General features: G+C 40.9%; 2 protein-coding genes across 3 annotated transcripts in view; one reads left to right on the forward strand and one right to left on the reverse strand.

The window, feature by feature from the left end:
• Positions 1-18117, forward strand: part of DHX57 (DExH-box helicase 57) — a 170851-nt gene extending 152734 nt beyond the window's left edge. Inside the window, exon 24 of the mRNA XM_053711925.1 lies at positions 8234-18117. Within this exon, the coding sequence (XP_053567900.1) occupies positions 8234-8377 (144 nt within the window). The 3' untranslated portion in view covers positions 8378-18117. The remainder of the gene's footprint in view (positions 1-8233) is intronic.
• Positions 18118-18286: 169 nt separating this feature from the next.
• GEMIN6 (gem nuclear organelle associated protein 6) overlaps positions 18287-19905 on the reverse strand; it is a 30357-nt gene continuing 28738 nt past the window's right edge. For both annotated transcript variants that reach the window (XM_053711929.1, XM_053711928.1), the window contains exon 3: positions 18287-19333. In XM_053711929.1, the coding sequence (XP_053567904.1) occupies positions 18955-19333 (379 nt within the window). In that variant the 3' untranslated portion in view covers positions 18287-18954. The remainder of the gene's footprint in view (positions 19334-19905) is intronic.

Consider the following 19905-nt stretch of genomic DNA (forward strand, 5'->3'; position numbering starts at 1 on the left):
TGTGCTTTTTCAGATCCAATGGATAAAAAATTAGAAGGTTACCTTAAGAAAATGTTTATTCAACAAGGTTTTGTCCTGCAGCCCCTTGCATGCATTGCGCCTGTCACTGCTGCGGCGTTCTGGTTTGAGTCTCTGGAAGAGGCCTTTCAGACAGCTACTCCATTGACTGAAATACTTGACAAGCTTAGAACACTTAAGCTTGCCATTGTTCATTTGACTAAACTAACGGCTAAGAATTCTGGATTCGCCATCCAGGCGCGTAGGACGCTATGGCTTAAATCTTGGTCAGCTGACGTGACTTCAAAGTCTAAATTACTTAACATTCCCTTCAAGGGGCAGACCCTATTCGGGCCTGGTTTGAAGGAAATTATTGCTGACATTACTGGAGGTAAGGGTCATACCCTTCCTCAGGACAGGGCCAAATCAAAGGCCAAACAGTCTAATTTTCGTGCATTTCGAAACTTCAAGGCAGGTACAGCATCAACTTCCTCTGCTACAAAACAAGAGGGAACTTTTGCTCAATCCAAGCCGGGCTGAAAACCTAACCAGTCCTGGAACAAAGGCAAGCAGGCCAGAAAGCCTGCTGCTGCCTCTAAGACAGCATGAAGGAACGGCCCCCTATCCGGTAACGGATCTAGTAGGGGGCAGACTTTCTCTCTTCGCCCAGGCATGGGCAAGAGATGTTCAGGATCCCTGGGCGTTGGAGATCATATCTCAGGGATATCTTCTGGACTTCAAAGCTTCCCCTCCTCAAGGGAGATTTCATCTTTCGAGATTATCTGTAAACCAGATAAAGAAAGAGGCATTCTTATGCTGTGTGCAAGACCTCCTAGTTATGGGAGTGATCTGTCCAGTTCCACTGACGGAACAGGGACAGGGTTTTTATTCAAATCTGTTTGTGGTTCCCAAAAAAGAGGGAACCTTCTGACCCATTTTGGATCTAAAGATCTTAAACAAATTCCTCAGAGTTCCATCGTTCAAAATGGAAACTATTCGGACCACCCTACCTATGATCCAGGAGGGTCAGTACATGACCACAGTGGATTTGAAGGATGCTTACCTTCACATACCGATTCACAAAGATCATCATCGGTTCCTAAGGTTTGCCTTTCTGGACAGGCATTACCAATTTGTGGCTCTTCCCTTCGGGTTAGCTACAGCTCCAAGAATCTTTACAAAGGTTCTGGGATCGCTTCTGGCGGTCCTAAGACCGCGAGGTATATCAGTGGCCCCTTATCTGGACGACATCCTGATACAGGCGTCAAGCTTTCAGATTGCCAAGTCACATACGGACATAGTTCTGGCATTTCTCAGGTCACATGGGTGGAAGGTGAATGAGGAAAAGGGTTCTCTATCCCCACTCACAAGAGTCTCCTTCCTAGGGACTCTGATAGATTCTGTAAAAATGAAGATTTACCTGACAGAATCCAGGTTATCAAAGCTTCTAAAATCTTGCCGTGTTCTTCATTCTATTCCGCGCCCTTCGGTGGCTCAGTGTATGGAAGTAATCGGCTTGATGGTAGCGGCGATGGACATAGTGCCATTTGCGCGCCTACATCTCAGACCGCTGCAATTATGCATGCTGAGTCAGTGGAATGGGGATTACACAGATTTGTCCCCTCTGCTAAATCTGGATCAAGAGACCAGAGATTCTCTTCTCTGGTGGCTATCTCGGGTCCATCTGTCCAAAGGTATGACCTTTCGCAGGCCAGATTGGACAATTGTAACAATAGATGCCAGCCTTCTAGGTTGGGGTGCAGTCTGGAATTCCCTGAAGGCTCAGGGATCGTGGACTCAGGAGGAGAAACTCCACCCAATAAATATTCTGGAGTTAAGAGCAATATTCAATGCTCTTCTAGCTTGGCCTCAGTTAGCAACCCTGAGGTTCATCAGATTTCAGTCGGACAACATCACGACTGTGGCTTACATCAACCATCAAGGGGGAACCAGGAGTTCCCTAGCGATGTTAGAAGTCTCCAAGATAATTCGCTGGGCAGAGACTCACTCTTGCCACCTATCAGCAATCCATATCCCAGGTGTAGAGAACTGGGAGGCGGATTTTCTAAGTCGTCAGACTTTTCATCCGGGGGAGTGGGAACTCCATCCGGAGGTGTTTGCTCAATTGGTTCTAGCAGCGCCTTGGTTCTTCAACCTGGCTTATGTGTTTCCACCATTTCCTCTGCTCCCTCGACTGATTGCCAAAATCAAACAGGAGAGAGCATCGGTGATCTTGATAGCGCCTGCGTGGCCACGCAGGACCTGGTATGCAGACCTAGTGGACATGTCATCCTTTCCACCATGGACCCTGCCTCTGAGATAAGACCTTCTACTACAAGGTCCTTTCAATCATCAAAATCTAATTTCTCTGAGACTGACTGCATGGAGATTGAACGCTTGATTTTATCAAAGCGTGGCTTCTCCGAGTCAGTCATTGATACCCTTATACAAGCACGAAGCCTGTCACTAGGAAAATCTACCATAAGATATGGCGTAAATACCTTTTTTGGTGTGAATCCAAGAATTACTCATGGAGTAAGGTTAGGATTCCTAGGATATTGTCCTTTCTCCAAGAGGGTTTGGAAAAAGGATTATCAGCTAGTTCTTTAAAGGGACAGATTTCTGCTCTGTCTATTCTTTTGCACAAGCGTCTGGCAGAAGTTCCAGACGTTCAATCTTTTTGTCAGGCTTTGGTTAGAATTAAGCCTGTGTTTAAACCTGTTGCTCCCCCAGGGAGCTTAAACTTGGTTCTTAAAGTTCTTCAAGGGGTTCCGTTTTGAACCCCTTCATTCCATTGATATCAAACTTTTATCTTGGAAAGTTCTGTTTTTCATGGCTATTTCCTCGGCTCTGAGAAACTGAGTTATCTGCCTTACAATGTGATTCTCCTTATCTGATTTTCCATTCAAATAAAGTAGTTCTGCGTACAAACCTGGGTTTTTACCTAAGGTAGTTTCTAACAAGAATATCAATCAAGAGATTGTTGTTCCATCATTGTGTCCTAATCCTTCTTCAAAGAAGGAATGCCTTTTACATAATCTGGACGTGGTCCGTGCTTTAAAGTTTTACTTACAAGCTACTAAAGATTTTCGCCAAACATCTACACTGTTTGTTGTTTACTCTGAACAGAGGAGAGGTCAAAAAGCTTCGGCAACCTCTCTTTCTTTTTGGCTTCGGAGCGTAATACGGTTAGCCTATGAGACTGCTGGACAGCAGCCCCCTGAAAGGATTACAGCTCATTCTACTAGAGCTGTGGCTTCCACCTGGGCCTTTAAAAATGAGGCTTCTGTTGAACAGATTTGCAAGGCGGCGACTTGGTCTTCGCTTCATACCTTTTCAAAATTTTACAAATTTGATACTTTTGCTTCTTCAGAGGCTATTTTTGGGAGAAAGGTTCTACAGGCAGTGGTTCTTTCCATCTAAGCCTGCCTTGTCCCTCCCTTCATCCGTGTACTTTAGCTTTGGTATTGGTATCCCACAAGTCATGGATGATCCGTGGACTGGATACACCTTACAAGAGAAAACATAATTTATGCTTACCTGATAAATTTATTTCTCTTGTGGTGTATCCAGTCCACGGCCTGCCCTGTCTTTTTAAGGCAGGTCAAAATTTTAATTTAAACTACAGTCACCACTGCACCCTATGGTTTCTCCTTTCTCGGCTTGTTTCGGTCGAATGACTGGATATAGCAGTTAGGGGAGGAGCTATATAGCAGCTCTGCTGTGGGTGATCCTCTTGCAACTTCCTGTTGGGAAGGAGAATATCCCACAAGTAATGGATGATCCGTGGACTGGATACTCCACAAGAGAAATAAATGTATCAGGTAAGCATAAATTATGTTTTTCTTAAAGTGACATTCCTTACTTTTTGGGCCTTTATCAGCTATGTTCCTTTTGATAAATGCTTATTATGTTTGGAGGCCTAAATTGTCTTACCTATGCAATTTTGTTCCACGTGTTTAGAAAAACCTTTAAAATGTAAAGTCAAATTACTTGTTTCTGGGCCTAATGTCTCTCAAGATGATGCTGTTCAGGCAGTGCCACAGCTTTCTCCTCACACATCCCAAGCCTCAACAGCTTCACATACAGTGCCCTGCAGTTCCTCTCAGCCTCCTGGAGGAGTTTATTTGCCAATAGATATCTTCTGCAGTATTTGCGGCTTTATCTGCTTTTCCCATGATGGGGAAGCGCAAGAGGAAATCTAAACATTTTTCTGAGTGTAAGGTGTCTGTCCCGTCTGCTGCTGCGTAGGTTGAGATCCCTCATAAGTCTGATGAGGAGGTTACCTCGGTAGCTTCTGAGGGTGAAATTTCAGATTCGGACAGTATAAATCCTTTGACTGGTTCTGAAGAAGTAAACTTCAGATTTAAGCTTGAACACCTTTGTTTACTGCTAAAGGAGGTACTGCTACTTTGGACAATTCCGATTCTTCTGTCGCTGTCAACCCTAAGAAATATAGTAAGCTTAACAAATACTATGATGTTCCTTCATCTGTGGAAGTGTTTCCTGTTCCAAACCGTGTGTCGGAGATCATTGCACAGGAATGGGATAAGCCAGGGATACATTTCTCCCCGTGTCCTGTTTTTAAAAATATGTTTACTTGTTGCTGACTCCATTCGAGACTCATGGCGCACGGTGCCTAAATTAGAAAGGGGCTATTTCTACTCTGGCTAAGAGAACGACGATTCCTATTGTTCTTTAAAGGATCCCATGGACAAAAAGCTGGAGGCTTATTTAAAGAAAATGTATGTTCATCAGGGTCTACAATGGCAACCTGCAGTTTGTATTGCCACAGTAACAAGTGCAGCATCTTATTGGTGCGATGCTTTGTCCGAATTGATTTTAGAGGAAACTCCATTGGAGGAGATACAAGATAGGATTAAGGCTCTCAAACTAGCCAATTCTTTTATCTCTGATGCTAACATGCAAGTCATTAGACTGGGAGCCAAGATATCTGGCTTCACTGTCCTAGCCCACAGGGCTCTGTGGCTGAAATCTTGGTCAGCTGATATCTCCAAATCCAAGCTCCTGTCGCTACCTTACAAGGGTAAGACCCTGTTTGGTCTTGGTCTGGCAGAGATAATTTCTAAAATTACGGGTGGAAAGGGGTCCTTTCTACGACAAGAAGAATAGACCTAAGGGATATCAAAGTTCTAATTTTCGTTCCTTTCATAACTTCAAAGGTCAAATGTTTTCCTCTTTCTCCTCCAAGCAGGAGCAGTCCAAGTCCTCCTCGAGACCCAATCAGACTGGGAATAAGGGGAAGCAATCAAAAAAGCCCTCTTCTGAGACTAAGTCAGCATGAAGGGTCTGCCCCCGATCTGGGATTGGATCAAGTGGGGGGCAGACTTTCCTTGTTTCGTCAAGCATGGATACGAGATGTCCCAGACCTTTGGGCTGTAGACATAGTATCTCAGGGTTACAAAATAGAATTCAAATCTCGTCCTCCGAGAGGCAGATTTCTCCTCTCAAGGTTATCTGCGGATCAGGTAAAAAAAGAGGCATTTTTAAGCTGTGTTCAGGACCTTTCCTCCCTGGGAATGATTGCTCCAGTTCCAGTAAGGGAACAGGGTCTAGGATTCTATTCAAACCTGTTTGTGGTTCCCAAAAACGAGGGAACTTTTCGACCCATTTTAGACCTCAGGGTACCATCCTTCAAAATGCAAACCATTCGTTCCATTCTTCCTTTGGTCCAAGAGGGTCAGTTCATGACGACCATAGACCTGAAGGACGCGTATCTTAATGTTACCATGCACAGAGATCATCACCAATTCCTGAGATTCGCTTTTCTAGACTAGCACTTTCAGTTTGTTGCTCTTCCGTTTGGCCTTGCCACAGCTTCCAGAATTTTCTCAAAGGATCTGGGGGCTCTCTTGGCAGTGATGAGGTCTCAGGAAATTGTGGTGGCACCTTACCTGGGCGACATATTGGTTCAGGCGCCATCTTTTCAACAATCAAACTCTCATACAGAGATCGTGTTGTCTTTTCTATGTTCCCGTGGATGGAAATTGAATCTGGAGAAGAGTTCCCTTGTTCCAGCTACAAGGGTGTGTTTCTTAGGGACCATCATAGATTCCCTATCTATGAAGATTTTTCTGACGGAGGTCATAAAAACATAAATTATGCTTACCTGATAATTTTCTTTTCTTCAGATGGAAAGAGTCCACAGCTGCATTCATTACGTTTGGGAATTCAGAACCTGGCCACCAGGAGGAGGCAAAGACACCCCAGGCAAAGGCTTAAATATCCTTCCCATTTTCCTCATCTCCCAGTCATTCCGCAGAGGAACAAGGAACAGTAGAAGAAACATCAGGGTGAAAAGGTGCCAGAAGAACAAAAAAACAGACACCTCACAGAAAAATACGGGTGGGGAGCTGTAGACTCTTTCCATCTGAAGAAAAGAAAATTATCAGGTAAGCATAATTTATGTTTTTCTATATAAATGGAAAGAGTCCACAGCTGCATTCATTACTTTTGGGAAAACAATACCCAAGCTATAGAGGACACTGAATGCTAAAAACAGGATGGTACAAAAGGCAGCCCATTCTGAGGGCACCAGGCCTGATCCCTGCGCAGCAAAAAAAACCTGCTTCGTCCGAAGCCGAGAAACTTTGAAAAACACTGACCCACAAAAGATCACAAGCCTTTGCTAGAGGCTGCAGAAAATAGACTTGATGGAGCCCACAAGCCTCCGGGAGACACCTTCTTCCAGCAGACGGTTCCCCACAATACCCCCCCTTACAAGAGAAAGGGATCAACAACTGTAAACTCTCCAAGGAAGAGAACACATAGAAACCAAACAAGGATACCCGGAAAACCCTAATATAGGGTACAAGTTCCAAATAAATTATTGAATAAACTCCAGCTCACAGAGACCAAAATTGGTCCTGAGAACAAGGGGAGGCACACCCAGACCCCAAAGAGTACAGGAACCACAAGATTAGTACCAGGAACCGAAACCAGAGAAGAAAACTTCTCCTCTTGCAGTGCAACGCACCCTGAATAACAACTAAAGACAAAGTCCTCAAGTCACAAGGCACTCAGAATATTAAGATATTCAGAAACCAATCCAGATAGAAACACCTATATAAAGCACACGCAATAGTCATACCAGAATGACTCTGTAAACAGAAGACTTGCAGAGCAAGTAAGATCAGCTGAAGTAGATTTGATAAAATACCTAAGCTGTTGCTCTAACCATTATACCAGATCAGAGCACCAACCACACCTACAACTACGAAACATCCACTGAGCAGTGGACACATTACCGGCTTTCCAAAAGCCACCAAAGTACTTGCGTAACTTGAGCATTTGGAAGCACCGAACCTCAAAGAGGCTCACCAAACCTCAAACCTGAGTATTAAGCCCAGATCCCAACACCAGACCAGCCCAGCTACAGGCAGATCTGACAAGCAGGGGATCAAAAAAGGGACCCCAATCTTCAACCCAGAAAGGACGAAAGGGAACGGACCTAGCCTGTAACCTATACGTAAGTCTGTCCCTATCAGAGTGATTGTTGTTGCCAGACACCTTTTCTTCTCTACAAATTGGTTTTACTTAGCTATATGTGACTTGATGTCAGCAGGCAGGGTCACTTTTTGGGCTTCTGGGAGGAGTTTTTACCTGAGCTCAATTCTGGTTTTATTACCTTTACAACAAACTTCTTATATAAATGCAAAACTCAGGTAGTTGATGCACTTGTTAGGAAAACTTACTTTTAACAGTTGTAGAATGTAAATTATTTTACTAGAGTTTAAAGGGACATTAAAGTTTAAATGATTCCGATAGTGTATGCAATTTTAACTACTTTCCAGTTTACTTCTCAAGTTCTCAACTTTGTTTTTTGGTATTCTTTGATAAAACGTCAGCTACAGAACAGCAATGTGCTACTGGGAGCTAGCTGAACACATTGAGTCAAAAGGTGTGTAAGTACAGCCACCAATGAACAGCTAGTTCCCAGAAGTGCATTGCTGTTCCTGAGCTTACCAAGCTATACACTTCAACAAAGGATACCAAAAGAACAAATCAAATTTGAAATATGTTTAAAATTGCAAGCTCTACCTATTCCATGTAAATTTAATTTTGACCTCACTATCTCTTTGAATGACATTTCAATTTAAGGTTAATACTTGATAAGAACAAAAATGCATAAATGTTTGAACGTCAGTTTAAATTTATATATTTTTAAAAAAAATTAATTTAGATTTTTTTTAATTTTTTTTTACAAATCTTGTAGGTAGCAGAACTGGTGAAAGAGCTTCGGAGTGAACTTGATCAACTCCTTCAGGATAAAATAAAGAATCCAACAATGGACTTATGCAACTGCCCACGGGGCTCCCGTATTATTGCAATGATTGTCAAACTTGTGACTACTCAGTAGATCAGTGCTCTTCAGATGGACTGTTAGAATCTTTTTTTCTTTTTCTTTACTGATATTGGCCTTTATATTGTCAATTAGGATGCACATCTGGAATGAACTAGACTTTGTGTACAACATTTACATAGGAGACAAACAGTGGTACATAAATAATACTGAGAATGGCTTTAACCAAAAGAAGCACTGCAATGATATTTTGATCATGTAGAACAGATCTCTTTTCCTTACAGGAATTCAGTAAATAAAAAGTTAAAGCATTAAATTAGAGTCTCATAATTCAAACTAATATATATCTCTTTTAAAGTAAACCTGAAAGGTAAATTTAGTAACCCATACATTTAAATATATGTAAAACTAGTCCTAAAGCCCATTCACACGGGCCATTTTTTGCAGTACAGCGGTCCCACCCCTTGCTCTCCCCCCCCCCTCTCTTTTGCACTCTCTTCCTCTCCCCCTCTTTTGCTCGCTCTCTCTCTTTCTTTTCCCCTTTTGCGCTCTCTCCCCTGTCTCTCTCCTCTTTTTTGCTCTCTCTATCCCCCCCTTTTGAGCTCTCTCTCTCACGTCCGCACGGCCCCGCCCACGTCATGCCCGGTCCTGCCACCCATCACGTTCGGTCGGCCCCAGATGCCAGGTCAGTCTGTTGAAGGCCAGGTGTGTTTGTCCTTGGGCAGTCGCTACTCCGCATGACATCTTCGGACAAACACACTTGGCCTTTTATATTATAGGATAAAGGAATAGCAATTGAGATATATTAGTTTGCTGCTTTCATCATACCTCCTATACATTTAGCTTTGATTAACCTGCATTTTTAATTTTATTTGTAATTTTTGCTGTACTCTGCAGTCAGTTACATGGGGTAAAACAAAAGTATTACTTCCTCTACTGTACACCTAGAAAATATAGTACCACTTCACTGCCTGCACTAAGAAAACAGTGTTTCAAAGATGTGTGGCACCCTGGATTGTCGAGCCCTGGTTTATTGTAAATGTTCACCATGATAACATTTGTTTTTGAGCTTGTATACTGTATGGACCCAAAGCTTTTTGACATAATTTAAATAATCTCTCACAAAGTTATCAAAATATATTAAAGGGCATGAAACACATTTTTCCCCCCATAAGTCAGATAGAACATACTAATTAAACAACTGACCAATTCACTTATCTAATTTGCGTCATTCTCTTGGTATGCTCTGTTCAAAAGCATAACTAGGTAGGCTCACTAGCAGCAATGCACTACTGGGAGCTAGCTGATGATTGGTGGCTGCACATATGTGCCGCTTGTCAGTGGCTCACCAGATGTCTTCAGCTAGTACATTGCTGCTCCTTCAGCAAACGATACCAAGAGAATAAAATACATTTTGTAATAGAAGTTAACTGGAAAGTTGTTTAAAATGGTATGCTTCATTTTAATCTTTAAAGAAAACAATTGGGTTTCATGCATACCTGCCAAACAATGTTTGCTTGCAGTGAAAGCAAACCACGTTATGACTGAAATTTTTCTGTGTTCTTTTTAATCTAGATTTGATTAATATGAAAGAAGATGATTCTATTAGAGGTAGTCAACTGATTTAAACAAAAAAACATCTTATTAATGTAATTCCACAGAGGACTAGACAGGTGCAAAAAAAAGTAAATTTATGCTTACCTGATAAATTAATTTCTTCTATGGTACGACGAGTCCACGGATTCATCCTTTACTTGTGGGATATTATCCTCCTGCTAACAGAAAGTGGCAAAGAGCACCACAGCAGAGCTGTCTATTATAGCTCCTCCCTTAGCTCCACCCCCAGTCATTTGACCGAAGGTACAGGAAGAAAAAGGAGAAACTAAAAGGTGCAGAGGTGACTGAAGTTTAAAATCAAAAAATATAATCTGTCTTAAAATGACAGGGATGGCCATGGACTTGTCGTACCATAGAAGAAATTAATTTATCAGGTAAGCATAAATTTACTTTTCTTCTATAAGGTATGACGAGTCCACGGATTTATCCTTTACTTGTGGGATACAATACCAAAGCTACAGGACACGGATGAACGGGAGGGACAAGACAGATGGTTAAACAGAAGGCACCACTGCTTGAAGAACTTTTCTCCCAAAAATAGCCTCCGAAGAAGCAAAAGTATCAAATTTGGAAAAGGTATGAAGCGAAGACCAAGTCGCAGCCTTACAAATCTGTTCAACAGAAGCATCATTTTTAAAAGCTCATGTGGAAGCCACCGCTCTAGTAGAGTGAGCTGTAATCCTTTCAGGAGGCTGTTGTCCAGCAGTCTCGTATGCCAAACGGATGATGCTTTTCAGCCAAAAAGAAAGAGAGGTAGCCGTAGCTTTTTGACCTCTACGTTTTCCAGAATAGACAACAAACCAAGAAGATGTTTGACGGAAATCTTTGGTTGCTTGCAAGTAAAACTTTAAAGCACAAACCACATCTAAATTGTGCAACAGACGCTCCTTCTTAGAGGAAGAATTAGGACACAGAGAAGGAACAACAATTTCCTGATTGATATTCCTATTAGTAACAACCTTAGGAAGGAATCCAGGTTTGGTACGCAAAACCACCTTATCAGCATGGAAAACAAGATAAGGCGAGTCGCATTGTAATGCAGATAGTTCAGAAACTCTTCGAGCCGAAGAGATAGCAACTAAAAACAGAACTTTCCAAGATAGAAGCTTAATATCTGTGGAATGCAACGGAACCCCTTGAAGAACTTTAAGAACTAAATTCAAACTCCATGGCGGAGCAACAGGTTTAAACACAGGCTTAATTCTAACTAAAGCCTGACAGAACGACTGAACGTCTGGAACATCTGCCAGATGCTTGTGCAGTAGAATTGATAAAGTAGATATCTGTCCCTTTAAGGAACTAGCTGATAGCCCCTTCTCCAATCCTAGGAATCCTGATCTTACTCCATGAGTAGCCTTTGGATTCGCACTAATAAAGATATTTACACCATATCTTATGATAAATTTTCCTAGTGACAGGCTTTCGAGCCTGAATCAAGGTATCTCTGACCGACTCAGAGAAACCCCGCTTGGATAAAATCAAGCGTTCAATCTCCAAGCAGTCAGCCGCAGAGAAACTAGATTTGGATGTTGGAACGGACCTTGAATCAGAAGGTCCTGTCTCAATGGCAGAGTCCATGGTGGAAGAGATGACATGTCCACCAGGTCTGCATACAAAGTCCTGCGTGGCCACGCAGGTGCTATCAAAATCACTGAAGCTCTCTCCTGTTTGATTCTGGCAATCAAACGAGGAAGGAGAGGAAACGGTGGAAACATATAAGCCAGGTTGAACGACCAGGGTACTGCTAAAGCATCTATCAGTACTGCCTGAGGATCCCTTGACCTGGACCTGTAACAAGGAAGTTTGGCGTTCTGACGAGACGCCATCAGATCCAATTCTGGTGTGCCCCATTGCTGAATCAATTGTGCAAACACCTCCGGATGGAGTTCCCACTCCCCCGGATGAAAAGTCTGACGACTTAGAAAATCCGCTTACCAGTTCTCCACTCCTGGGTTATAGATTGCTGATAGATGGCAAGAGTGAGTCTCTGCCTATCGAATTATTTTGGTAACCTCTATCATCGCTAGAGAACTCTTTGTTCCCCCCTGATGATTGATCTATGCTACAGTTGTGATATTGTCCGACTGGAATCTTATGAATCTTGCTGAGGCCACGCCTGAAGCACGTTGAATATCGCTCTCAGTTCTAGAATATTTATCGGGAGGAGAGCCTCCTCCTGAGTCCACAAACCCTGTGCTTTCAGGGAATTCCAGACTGCACCCCAGCTCAATAGGCTGGCGTCCGTCGTCACTATGACCCACGCTGGCCTGCGGAAACACATTCCCTGGGACAGATGATCCTGTGACAACCACCAAAGAAGAGAGTCTCTGGTCTCTTGATCCAGATTTATCCGAGGAGATAAATCTGCATAATCCCCATTCCACTGTTTGAGCATGCATAGTTGCAGTGGTCTGAGATGCAAGCGAGCAAACGGAACTATGTCCATTGCCGCTACCATTAGTCCGATTACCTCCATACACTGAGCCACTGACGGCCGAGGAATGGAATGAAGAGCACGGCAGGTGGTTAAAATCTTTGATTTCCTGACCTCCGTCAGAAATTTTTTCATGTCCACCGAATCTATCAGAGTTCCCAGGAATGGAACTCTTGTGAGAGGGATAAGTGAACTCTTTTTTACGTTCACCTTCCACCCGTGAGATCTTAGAAAAGCCAACACGATGTCCGTGTGAGACTTGGCTAGTTGGTGAGTCGACGCCTGAATTAAGATATCGTCCAGATAAGGCGCCACTGCTATGCCCTGCGGCCTTAGAACCACCAGAGGGACCCTAGCACCTTTGTGAAAATTCTGGGAGCTGTGGCCAACCCGAAGGGAAGAGCCACAAACTGGTAATGCTTGTCCAGAAAGGCGAACCTGAGGAACTGGTGATGATCTTTGTGGATAGGGATGTGTAGATACGCATCCTTTAAGTCCACGGTGGTCATATATTGACCCTCCTGGATCATTGGTAAAATAGTCCGAATGGTCTCCATCTTGAAGGATGGGACTCTAAGGAATTTGTTTAGGATCTTGAGATCTAAAATTGGTCTGAAGGTTCCCTCTTTTTTGGGAACCACAAACAGATTGGAGTAAAACCCCTGTCCCTGTTCTGCTTCTGGAACTGGGCGGATCACTCCCATGGTATATAGGTCTTCTACACGTAAGAACGCCTCTCTTTTTGTCTGGTTTGCAGACAATTGAGAAAGATGGAATCTCCCTCTTGGAGGAGAATCTTTGAAATCTAGAAGATACCCCTGGGTTACAATTTCTAAAGCCCAGGAGTCCTGAACGTCTCTTGCCCAAGCCTGAGCAAAGAGAGAAAGTCTGCCCCCTACTAGATCCGGTCCCGGATCGGGGGCTACCCCTTCATGCTGTCTTGGGGGCAGCAGCGGGCTTCTTGGCCTGTTTACCTTTGTTCCAAGTCTGGTTAGGTCTCCAGACTGACTTGGATTGAGCAAAATTCCCCTCTTGTTTTGCAGCAGGGGAAGAGGTAGAGGGACCACCTTTGAAGTTTCGAAAGGAGCGAAAATTATTTTGTTTGGTCCTCATCTTATTTGTCTTATCCTGAGGAAGGCCATGGCCTTTCCCTCAAGTGATGTCTGAAATTATCTCTTTCAGTTCAGGCCTGAATAGGGTCTTACCTTTGATAGGGATGGCTAAAAGCTTAGATTTTGGTGACACAGCAGCAGACCAGGACTTAAGCCATAACGCTCTATGCGCTAAAATGGCAAAACCTGAATTCTTTGCCGCTAATTTAGCCATTTGAAAAGTAGCATCTGTAATGAAAGAATTAGCTAGCTTGAGAGCCCTAATTCTATCTAGAATATCATCTAATGGGGTCTCAACCTGAAGAGCCTCCTCCAGAGCCTCGAACCAAAAAGCAGCTGCAGCAGTTACAGGAACAATGCACGCTATAGGAGAAGAAAACCCTGACGAACAAATATTTTCTTTAGGAGACCCTCTAATTTTTTATCCATAGGATCTTTGAAAGCACAACTGTCCTCAATAGTGTCTGATATGGGAAACATTTTCTTAAAAGTAGGAGGGGGAGCGAACGGAATACCTGGTCTATCCCACTCCTTAGTAACAATGTCCGAAATCCTCTTAGGGACCGAAAAAACATCAGTGTAGGCAGGAACCTCTAGAAATCTGTCCATTTTACACAATTTCTCTGGAACTACAATAGGGTCACAATCATCCAGAGCCGCTAAAACCTCCCTGAGCAACAAGCGGAGGTGTTCTAGTTTAAATTTAAAAGCCGTCATATCTGAGTCTGTCTGAGGGAACATCTTTCCTGAATCAGAAATCTCTCCCTCAGACAGCAAATCCCTCACCCCCAACTCAGAACATTGTGAGGGTACATCAGATATGGCTAATAAAGCGTCAGAGGGCTCAGCATTTGTTCTCACACCAGACCTACTGCGCTTCACCTACAACCCAGGCAGCTTAGATAAAACCTCTGTGAGGGTAGTATTCATAACTGCGGCCATATCTTGCAGGTGAAAGAATTAGATGCACTAGAAGTACTTGGCGTCGCTTGTGCGGGCATTAATGGTTGTGACACTTGGGGAGAATTAGATGGCATAACCTGATTCCTTCTGACTGAGAATCATCCTGCAACACACTTTTAGTAGCTAAAATATGTTCTTTGCAATTTATTGACCTTTCAGTGCATGAGGGACACATTCTAAGTGGGGGTTCCACAATGGCTTCTAAACATATTGAACATTGACTTTCCTCAATGTCAGACATGTTGAACAGGCTAGTAATGACTACAAACAAGCTTGAAAACACTTTATTTAGTGAAAAAAATAAATCTTAAAAAACGGTACTGCGCCTTTAAGAGAAAAAAAGCATACACGTTCTGCAAAACTTTAAAATACACCAAACTTTTCACATTTTTTATAGCAGACTCAATTTGTGTAGTGAAGTTTGCCCCACAAGAAAATAAAACATTTAACCCTTTATTGTGCAAACCGGATTGAAATAAGGCCTAAATCCGGAAAAAACACACTCGGCCCCTACCTGCCCTCAGGGATAGTAAAAAATGGGGTTAAAGCTTCGATTTGGCACAAAACTTCCACAAGGGCCCTCAGGAGTTGGAGCTTGCTAAGTGAAAACAACTGAGCATCTGAGGTGTGAAAATAGGCCCCGCCCATCTCACTTGATATCTCTACAGCCTCAAAGAACCGCACCAGAGCGGTTTTAAACTAGCCATGTGGGTTCTGAGACCCAAAAATTAAGCCAAGTGTACCCTCAATAAAGTTGCCAAAAAAACACTTTATTGCCCACAAAACGTTAACATCACTCCCAGTTCATAAAACGTTTGCCCACAAACATTCAAAAACCAGTGTCAACCATTTTTTAATTAGCCCCTTATGCAAGGTTAGTAATGCCCTTCTATAGCTTCTATAGGATTACTGCTTACCCTTATGGGGATACTGTCAGCCTTTCTGAAATACACAGTCTCTCCAGAAAAAATGACTGAACATACCTCACTGCTATATAGCATGAAAACGTTCCTCACACTGAAGTTTCTTGTACCCCTCAGCCTCTGTGGGAACTGCACTGGATCTTAGTGACAAATGCTAAGATTATCATCCTCCAGGCAGAAGTCTTCATCCATCTGCTGCCTGAGAGTAAATAGTACACACCGGTACCATTTAAAACAAAAAACTCTTGCTTGAAGAAATTAAAAACTATTTTATCACCTCATTCACTTTACCCTTCCTAGTACTTAGAGTAGGCAAAGAGAATGACTGGGGGCGGAGCTAAGGGAGGAGCTATATAGACAGCTCTGCTGTGGTGCTCTTTGCCACTTCCTGTTAGCAGGAGTATAATATCCCACAAGTAAAGGATGAATCCGTGGACTCGTTGTACCTTATAGAAGAAATAGGTTTTGCTTACAGTGTCTTCCACTAATATTGGCACTCTTGGTAAATATGAGCAAAGAAGGCTGTGAAAAAATTATTTGTTTAACCTTTTGTTCACAAAATACACAAAAATATTCTGCTCTCATGGATATCAAACAATTGCAAACACAAGTTTATAAATAAAAAAAATATATTTATTAAATGTGTGGAACAATTATTGGCATCCTTTTAGTCAATACTTTGTGCTACCTCCCTTTGCCAAGATAACAGCTCTGAGACTTCTCCTATAATGCCTGATGAGGTTGGAGAATACATGGCAAGGGATCCGAGACCATTCCTCCATACAGAATCTCTCCAGATCCTTCACATTTCAAAGGTTGACGCTGGTGGACTCTCCTCTTCAGTTCACCCCACAGGTTTTCTATGGGGGTTCAAGTCAGGGATGGCCATGGCAGGACCTTAATTTTGTGGTGATTTTGATTTATGTTTTGGATTATTGTCCTGCAGGAAGAACCAGCCACACCCCATTTTAAGCTTTCTGGAAGAGGCAGTCAAGTGTTCATTTAATATTGGTTGATATTTGATAGTCCATGATGCCATGTGTCCTAACAAAATGTCCAGGTCCTCTGGCAGAAAAACAGCCCCAAAACATTAATGAGCCACCACCATACTTAACTGTGGGTATGAGGTACTTTCCAATATGCCTACCTCTCTGTGTGTGCCAAACCCAGTTCCAGTAGTGTCTAGCAAACTGAAAGCGCTTGAGTTTGTTTTTGGACGAGAGTAGAGGCTTTTTTCTTGAAACCCTTCCAAACAACTTCGGTGATATAGGCGACGTTGGATTTTAGTTTTGGAGACTTTCTGACCCCAAGATGCAACTAACTTCTGCAATTCTCCAGCTGTGATCCTTGGAGATATTTTGGCCACTCGAACCATCCTCTTCCAGGTTGATTCATAAAATGTTCCAGTTGACTAGAACTTCTTAATTATTGCCCTGATGGTAAAAATTGGTATTTTCAATGCTTTTACTATGTTCTTATAGCCATTTCCCATTTTGTGAAGCTCAACAACCTTTTGCCGCACATCACAGCTATATTTTTTGGTGTTACCCTTTTGATTAATGGTATTTGGCCTATGTGTTACCTCATATTTATATCCCTGTGAAACAGGAAGCCGTGGTTTAAATATTTACTGTTCCTAATCACCCAGGTGTACTAAAAAAAAAAAAAAATGTAAAATATCAATGGGAATATACTTAAAATATATAGGGGTGCCAATAATTATGTCACACATATTTAACAAATATTTTTTTTTTCTTTTGATAAACCTGTGTTGTGTTTGCAATGGTTTATTTATGAGAGCAGAGTATTTTTTTAATCAAAAGACCAAAATGTTAAAACAGACAATTTTTTAACAGCCTTCTTTGCTCATATTTACCAAGGGTGCCATTATTTGTGGAGGGCACTGTATGTTTGCAAAACAAATCATTTTTAACTTTTTCCTTAATGTATTCATTAAAGGGACACTGAACCTATTTTTTTTATTTTATGATTCAGATAGAGCATGCCATTTTAATCAACTTTCTAATTTACTCCGTTTATCAATTTTTATTTGTTCTCTTGCTATCTTTATTTTAAAAGCAGGAATGTAAATCTAAGCAGCTAGCCCATTTTAGGTTCAGCACCATGGATAGTGCTTTCTTATTGGAGGCCGACATTTACCCACCAATAAGCAGGTATAACCCAGATTCTCAACCAAAAATGGGCTGGCTCCTATGCATCACATTCCTATTTTTTAAATAAAGATAGCAAAAGAACGAAGAAAAATTGATAATAGGAGTAAATTAGAAAGTTCCTTAAAATTGCATGCTCTATCTGAATCATGAAAGAAAAATGTTGGGTTTAATGTCCCTTTAACTAAAAATAATAATTTAGTTAATTACCGAAGCAAACTAATGTACAAATACAATATTTATTAATTCATTTTTAGTTCCCTCTATCTATTTGATAGTTAAACTAAAAATGAACAAATTTCAGACAAAATTAGCAAAAACTTGTAATTTGTTTGAAAAAGAAATGTTTGGAGCTCAGCTTTGAACGATGTGCAATAGATTTAAATTTTAAAGAATGCATGGATTTATATTCGTCTTTCTAATACTCATGCCAAGATATTGTAAGAAAGTATCAATGAAATGTTTTTTTCTCTCTCAACACAATCAAAACATATTTATCATGAATGCTTTAATTGTATGGACTTGCAAAAAAAAAAAAACAACAGCCTTGTATAATAAAAATACAAAAACAATTGAATTGTTTTTTTCCCCTGGACTATATTTATATTACAAAATATCAAGCCATTGTTTTTTTTTTATAAACAAACATTTAGCAAATAAAAGTTTATTTAAAGAGACGTCATTTTTATATATATATATATATATATATATATATATATAAATAAGCATTTTCGCATTTCTAAATATCTCTATACAAAATATTCTTTATTTAATCTCCTTTGCTGAGGCCAACAGTCCAGATATAAATGTGTTACTACATTAATAAAAATAATGAATGTATACTTTTTATGGGGAATTTAGTATGACTTCTCAAATTGTATACTTAAAAAAGGGACAGATCCAGGTTCTCTGGGAGGAATGAAACAATTTTCAGAGATATTTACAGCAAAAGCAAGAAAAATGAATGTATACAACATTTTACGATTCAATTTTGAGCTGAATATCCCTTAGAATTATTAACTTTAAAGGGACATGAAACCCAATTTTTTTTTTTCATGATTTAGATAGAGAATGTGATTTTAAATAACTTTCCAATTTACATTGGAAAAGTGCTTCATTCTTATGGTATCCTTTGTTGAAGGAGCAGCTATGCACTTCTGTAAGCTACGCTGAACACTCCAGGTGAACCAATGGAGACATTTATGTGCAGCCACTAATCAATAGGTAGCTCCCAGTAATGCATTGATCTTCCCAAGCCTACCTAGGAACGATTTTTAACTTAGAATACCAAAAGAATGAAGCAAATTAAATAGACAAAGTAGAAAGCTGTTTAAAAGTGACATTTTCTGTCTGAATCATGAAAAAAAAATTAGGTTTCATGTCCCTTTAATACACCATATAGTGCTAACATAGTTTATTGTGGACTAATCATATAACTTTGAAGAAGTCCTTGAATTCTGGACAAAATGATTTCGTTAGTGCTGCAGCAGTTGTCCGGTCCATATGGAGGTTCAATTGTTAACACTCCAGCAACACACAATGTCCTCTCCGATTCGTCTTTTGCAGTAACAGGGATGTTGTTCTTCTCTAGCCAAGTCTTTAAATTAAGTTTCTTTGTTTCCAAATCTTCTTTGCTGTAGGAGTCGGTGTCGTCTCTAGGTCCAAAGACACGTGCAAGTTTGTCACTGGTTGTGTCATCTGCTTCCTTTAATACTTCTATTTGCTGTACTGCATGCCCCATGATCACCTGGACCAATGTTTTTAGGTCTTCTTGAAAATTAACCAGCACAATGCTTATTTTTAAAAGAGGAAAAAAAAAAAAGAAAAAGAAAAAAAAGATGGTTATACAATAGCTTCTGGTCTGTTTAGTAGATCAGAAAGGAAATCTGATACAATTTTAGCTGTACAAACCATACCAAGAAATTGAAGCACTGAGTAAGCAAAAACATAGCTTCGTTATTTAATAAAATGTACTGTTAATTGGTTATACCATATTGTTCGAGCAAAAAGAGTGCTGCCTAATGATTGTATTTGTTTTCTAATTATTTGCACTCCAAAAACCACAAAACAGGGCACACATGTCTCAGAAATCCAGTAAGAGACTCTGGAAAGCTGCATACCCCCTGTACTCTGGCCAGCTGGCTCTATGCTTCCTTTACTAACAGTGCCAGGCACTGGGCAGCTGCATTTGTCAAATGTAAAAGGGACTTAATAATAATTTTTATATATATATATATATATATATATATATATATATATATATATATATATATATATATATATATATATATATATATATATATCACACAAACACATACTAAGCCAGCCCATAGAGCTTACATTATAAAAAATAATTTTTGGCTGT

The sequence above is a fragment of the Bombina bombina genome, chromosome 4 (assembly GCF_027579735.1).
Source record: "Bombina bombina isolate aBomBom1 chromosome 4, aBomBom1.pri, whole genome shotgun sequence".
Classification (NCBI taxonomy): Eukaryota; Metazoa; Chordata; class Amphibia; order Anura; family Bombinatoridae; genus Bombina; species Bombina bombina.